At 57.1% G+C, this 6216-nt stretch overlaps 1 protein-coding gene across 1 annotated transcript; it reads right to left on the reverse strand.

Moving 5' to 3' along the window:
* Positions 1-208: 208 nt before the first annotated feature.
* On the reverse strand, positions 209-4437 carry Vax1 (ventral anterior homeobox 1). The gene is made up of 3 exons (XM_036176164.1): positions 4197-4437; positions 2930-3117; positions 209-1181 (listed from the first exon to the last, which is right to left on the reverse strand). The coding sequence occupies exons 1-3, from the start codon at positions 4435-4437 to the stop codon at positions 600-602; spliced, it is 1011 nt and encodes a 336-aa protein (XP_036032057.1). The 3' UTR covers positions 209-599.
* Between the last annotated feature and the right edge of the window lie 1779 nt (positions 4438-6216).

The following is a 6216-nucleotide window of genomic DNA, read 5'->3' on the forward strand; positions in this document are numbered from 1 at the left end:
GCAATTAGTTTCCCTAAAGGGAATAAAACTCATCAGCTCTTCGGACAGGAGCTGAGTATGCACCAATTATCCTGAGAGGTCTAAAAATCGGGGCCAGGAACTCTCAAAAGCTCTGGTTTCTCTGACAAGAGGGGGTAGGCCCTTTTGGGGGGTCTAAAGAAACCAAAAAGCCTTTTCAGTCCCTGGAGGCCTGTGAACGTATTTCCTCTTCCAAAAATTCATAGGAGCAGCGCGCAGTGTCCCTATCCAGAGCAGGTGTCTGGGTCCTGGACTTAGGCTCAGTCTGTTCCTTCCCTGGCTGGCAGGGATGGGGGAACCAGATTGGCTAATTCGGGCATTCCTCCCCAATTCTTTGGATCATTCCTGGATTCAGAAGGAAGCTGAGGTTGGAGGAAGGGAGGAAAGAAGAGAGCAGAACAAAAAACAGCTCAAGTGAGATAAAATCAGTAGCCTGCGGGGGAGGGGGGCGGGAAGAGCTGTCAGAGGCCTAGTCGGGGCCAGGAAGGCCAGCGCAGGAGCACTGGGCGCCTAAAGCGCGCGAGTCCATAAATACCACCACAATAGATGTTATAAATATAAATACAGGGTAACACTTAAAATCAGTCCAGCGCTTTTTTCTCGGCCCCTTCTTTATTGTTGGTCCGGGAGTAAGGCTCGAAGGCGGAGGAGCTCAGGTACCGGGCTGAAAGTTCTTGCAAATTCCCGGCTAGCGAACCAGCCATCGTCAACGGGGCGGAGGACAGGCGGCTGGCAACAGAGCCTAGAAGCGACGGCACCGGCAGACTGAAGAGACCGTGGCTGGCAGCTGGTGCTCCCGCGTGCAGTCCCCCGGGCCCTGCAGGCCCTGGGCCGGGAGCGCCGCCCACAGCTGGCGGGTGCTGAGACGCAGCGCCTGCGGGCCCCGGGGCAGTAGCGGCGGCGGCGGCCGCTGCGGCCGAGCCCGCGGCAGCGCCAGCACTCAGGGCCGGGAGGCTGGGCCCGCGCAACGCCGAGCCGAGAGCGCCGGTGGCACACGGCGGCAGCAGGGCAGGCAGACCGGGCGGCGACAGCAGGCGGCCCTGCTCCAACAGCCTCAGCACGCTGCACGTGGCGGCGGTCTCCGATACCACCGAGCGCAGCTCGGAGTCCTTGCCCTGGTCCTTCTTCTGCTTGGTTCGCCGATTCTGGAACCAGACCTTCACCTGAGCGCAGATATGCGGGAGAAAAAGTGGGAGAGAGCAGCAGGAAAGAGCAGGGTCAAAGGCAGCAGAGTTTTGGGGGGAGCTGTAGGGCTGGGTTACTGGGACCCTCCCCTAACCCTAGACCTAGCCTCAGCCCCACCCCGCAGCAGAGGACGGATGCTCCGAAACTGCTAGCGGAGCAAGAGCCACCACGAGGGGGACACCATTCCGCTGGGCTACGCTTCCGGGTCATGCAAGCAGGCCTAGGCCAGAGCGGGCTACAAAAGCAAAGTAATAAAATGTCCACGTCACTGACAAAGAAGGAAGACGGCTATTTCACTGTGCTGCCGCAACACCCACAGAGGTGTTTTGTGTTCACAAATTGGTCAGTGAGCACAGCCTGAGAGCCTAAGGCCTGGGGAAGGTTGTTCCAAAGCTGAGGTGACCGGGGAACAGTGTTTCTCAGCCTTTCAAGATCCAGGTCGCTAGCCCAATGAGTACAAATTTGACCCCAGAAAATCTATCTCTGCCTCTTAGAGACTCCAAGGGGTTGTTCTCTGCTCGTTAGACCAAAGACTGATCACGAACCCGCAGCAGACAGAGAAGGTGGGTGGAAGCAAGGTGGGCTTCCTAGGCCAGGCTTTCTCCACCTTTCAGCACCGGCTAGTTTGAAGGCTTGGAGTTATACTCTTAATTTATCACTCCCTCTGCACTCCATCAGGGGCTTTGGCTGATGTGGAGTGAGTACATCCCAATGCTCCCTTCCCCTCCTGCCTCTTCTGGCCTAGAACAGAGGGTAGTGGCTACATGGGGGAAAATAAAAACATCCTGTTTAGATTTTGAAGCTAAAGGGGGTTAACACAGACAGCAAGACACATTACTATGCCAACTCAAACTCAAATTTTTCCCATCTGTTCTGTCCTCAGTTCTCGGTGTTCAGCCCAGACTTTAGGTCTAAAATGCTCTCCACCTGTTTCAGCGCTGGGCATAGGAAAAGAGACTGCAAAAGGAACTGACAGATTGCCAGCACACCTTGGCTAGCCCCCAAACAGCTCACACGGGGCAAAAGCTCCCAGCCTTGTAATGCAAATAGTGTAAAGCTCATGGCTCTAGTGCTCAGCTCCGGAGCAACATGGCACTTTATGGTAAGGAGAGGACCTAAAACCAAAAGACACAGTGTGCAGTGCTGGAGCCCAAGTCACCAGATCTACTGCCCATGGGACACTGGCACTGGCACAGAGGACAGTGTCTCTTAGGACCCCAGAGTGGTGCTCAGGGCTGGCTTTTTAAGAGGTGGAGGCTGCCGTAAATTTGCACAGGCCGGTCCCTGGGAGTTGGCACCACTTTCTAACCCTACTCCTTGCAGAATGGATCTTGGTGTTGGGTAAACTTAAAAATCCCAAAGCGGGTGTTACTGAGAATATAGCCAAGATGATATGTATACAAATTGGGGGGCAGCTTTCTATAATCAGAAGCCACACAAAAATTCTAAAGTCAGAACCAACAGGAATTCCAACAGGACAAACTCTGGGTCCCCTGGGTCAAATCAAGGTATGCAGCAGTTAGACCTTGGAGGATTTGAGAATGAGTAGAGGAAATGACAGTTTAAGAAAGAGGAGAAAGCCTCAGGCTTTCATCCCCGTCCATCATTCCAACTCCTCCACATCTCTGGAAGGTTCGGTCCAAAGCAAGGTAGACAGTGAGGAAAGGCAGGCTGGAGTGTTGGGAAGAGGAAGCCTGGTGCTGTGAGCATCCTGGCAGCTGGGTACCTGGGTCTCAGAAAGATTGAGCTGCCGAGCCAGCTCGGTTCTCTCCCGGCCCACCACATATTGGCAACGCTGGAACTCCATCTCCAGCCTGTAGAGCTGCTCCGCCGTGAAGGACGTGCGTGTCCTCTTGGGCCGGTCCAGGTCCAAGCCCTTGGGCAGGATGATTTCTCGGATAGACCCCTTGGCATCTAGGGAAGGGTAGATGTCAGGCACCGGAACCCTCCGGTTTTCTCCTCCTCCTTGCCCTGAGCTAGCTAGGGACAAGTCTCCGGCAGGATGCGGAGGGTGTAGGGGTGGCTGCAGCCGAGCCCCTGAGGGTGTATAGAGACCAAAGAGGCTAACTTCATAGCATTAATTGGAAGACTTTGTATTGGTAAAGTCCCCCAGACATCAGAGGAGGAAAAAAATGAGTTCCAAATATGTGAATGTTCCTTCTGGCCTAGGGGGCCTCTGCTGCGTGGTCGAGTCCCCAGTATCCCAGAGGGGCCGTTACTGAACACTCCAACCCCAGCATGGCCCCATACTACAGAGCAACCGGCACTTCTGCGGTCCCCACCCCCAACCCGGGTCTCTGGCCCGCTCCTACCCAAGCCGCAGAAGGAGGAGGGACCGAAAACCCGCTTGCGGGGCCTGGCTATCTGCTGGCGGGGGCGGCGCCGGCTGAAGCCGGCCTCTGCGCCGCTAATGCCCCGGAGGAGCGCACGCCGCTCCTGAGCGAGGCCGAGTCAGGCAAGGAGGCGGCACCCGCAGCCCCGCGACCCAGCTCGGCGGTTTCTCTAGGCGGCAGCGGCCAGGCCCGGAGCTCAGCGCTAGGGCCCTCAGCCAACGAGACAACTGGCCGGGCGCTATCCTGCCACCGAAGGCTGCTCTTCCTCGCCCAGTGTTCTTTTGGGTGCGCTCTGCTCTCCAGGGCTCAGAAGCTCGCAGGCCGCCTACCAGCAGGTCCTCATCCCGATGGTCGCGCGCATTCCCCCCTGAGGACCAGGGTCCGAAGCCCCAGCTTGGTGACCTGCCCGCTCTTCGCAGCTCCTGGGGTCTTTCCTTACCCGGGCTGGAGGGGCCCCTCGGGGCTGCTAGAGACGAGGCCCCAGGAGAGCGCGTTCAGAGGAGCCCCAAGCTCGGATCCCCTACGGCCGGCCAGACCCGACAAAAAGAGAACCAGCAACAACTTTCTCCCAAGTCCTCTCCAGCCCTGGGAGGCGGCGCGCAACTGCGGCCAGGGAATTACCCCCAAGGAACGCACCCCCAAAGCCCTGCCCATCCCTACCTCGGACTAGGATCCGGCGACAGTAATCCGGGTCTGCGGAGGAATTGGATTTACTTTTGTTACAATCTTCCGAAGCGCCAGACGCCGAAAAGGCGCCCTGCGGCTCCTTGAGGAAGGCGGCCGGAAGGCTCCCCTCGGCGCCCTTGATCTCCCTGCTCTCCTTGTGCGCGTTCTTCGAGACCCTGGCGGCCTCGGTGTCCGAGTGGCACCGGACGTCCATTTTGTCTGGTTTCCCGAACATAGGCAAAACAACACAGAAAAGAAGAAAAGGGGGAGGGGGTAGGAAAAAAGAGGCAGAAGGGGACAAAACCCCTACAACGCAGCCCCTAAGCTCCTTCGCCAGAGAGAATGAATGTCCCCGCGGGGTGGCTTCGGCAGCCGCGGAGGGTCAGCGGCGACCGGAGAGTGGCGCGCTAGAAGAGAGGCGGCGGGTCTGGTCCAGGATCCCGGTGGAGCAGTGGCGAGGCCGCCTCGTCAGCGCCGGCGTCCTCTGAGCACGTCCAGTGTCCCCAGCCTGGCCACCAGGTAGCGAACCGCGCGCAACTCCGTCCCGAAACGCTGCGGCTCCGCCTGCTACTGAGACCGCCGAGTTGTGGTTGTCCGACACCCGCGGGGGGAGGACGCACACTTGCTGTTGCAATTGATTACGGGTAATTTCGCAGCCCCCACGTTTCAGTTACCTCATGAATACACTAAATTGTTTGGATAATATATCAGATCGTAATGGATGGTTTCTGTCCTTGTCCCCAATCAAGTAGGGGTTTAGCCAGTGAATAAACGGAAATGATTGGTCTTGCTTTCGGGAAACACAATCAAAGACCCACACTTCCAGAAAAACTTTTGACAAGATTCATCCTGAATTGTTAGCACCATTAGCAGGCATTATTAACTTTCTCTTTGCCTTTGACCTTCCTGCTCACATACTGGCTAAAGGGGGTTTCCTCCAGGCTCTCCATATAGAGCTGAATGGGGGGTACCCCCTCAGTCCATGTAGCTGAAGAAAGCAATTGCCCCTGGGTGGGGAGAGAAGGGAGGAGGAAAAAAGTTTCTCCCTAAAGTCTCCCCCCCACACACTCCAAAAAGGCAAAGCTTCTCCCCAAGCGACTCTTTAACACACCTCGACGCCGACAGCAGCCATCTTAAACTGCCGCCCCTTTTCCTGTAGCCTCCGTTGGATTTTTTTCATGCCTGCACCTCCAGCAGCCCTGAGGCAGCCCATTCAAAGGGCAGCTTTGTACTCAGAGTCCAGCAGGAGGGGGGGGAGTGGAGAGAGAGAGAGAGAGAGAGAGAGAGAGAGAGAGAGAGAGAGAGAGAGAGAGAATCTCAACTGTGAGATCTGCTTCAAAAAAAAAGTTTCCCCCTAGCTATTTCATTGTCTTGCTACAATGTCTTTGAGAAAAGCAACAGCCAGTAATCCAATAACAGCATTGATTAGGCCACAATGATTCAATTCAAGCGCATGGCCTTGTACAAGGAGCTGGCTCCAGCCCTTCTCGTCACCTTGCCGGGGCAGAAGCCCTCTCCACGCCGCTCTCCCCATTCATTCCTTTATGGGAAATGCGGAGCAAAAGGAGTGAAAGATGGCAATTATCTAATTGGACTATTAACAAACAGTCCTCTGAGTGCGGCGGTCTGGCGTGGCTCCTGGGCGGGGGAAGGGCCGTGTTCCCGGCCCTCATTCACAAAGAGTGCAGGGGCCGCGGAGGAAAGGGGGTTTTTAAAAGGGAGTGGGGCGGGGAGGAGAGGAGAGGAGAGGAGAGGTGGGAGGTTTGGCTGAGAATTTTTCCACACAATTCCAAGAATGGGCAGGAGGCAGGCGGGGGAGGGGCGGGGGTCTTGGCGAGAAGGTGGGAGGCAGGGAGTAAGTGGGGAGGGCAGCAAGTGTGTGTGGCGGCCTCCGAGGGGCTCCGCGCCCGCCCCACCGTCCGGCTGTCACCTCCAGGCCACCGCTGCGGTCCCTCCGGACTGCTGAACGCGGAGGGGGCCGGCCGAGCCGGGTAACCGCAATCCTCTCCACGCC

This window comes from Onychomys torridus, chromosome 1 (assembly GCF_903995425.1).
Source record: "Onychomys torridus chromosome 1, mOncTor1.1, whole genome shotgun sequence".
NCBI lineage: Eukaryota > Metazoa > Chordata > Mammalia > Rodentia > Cricetidae > Onychomys > Onychomys torridus.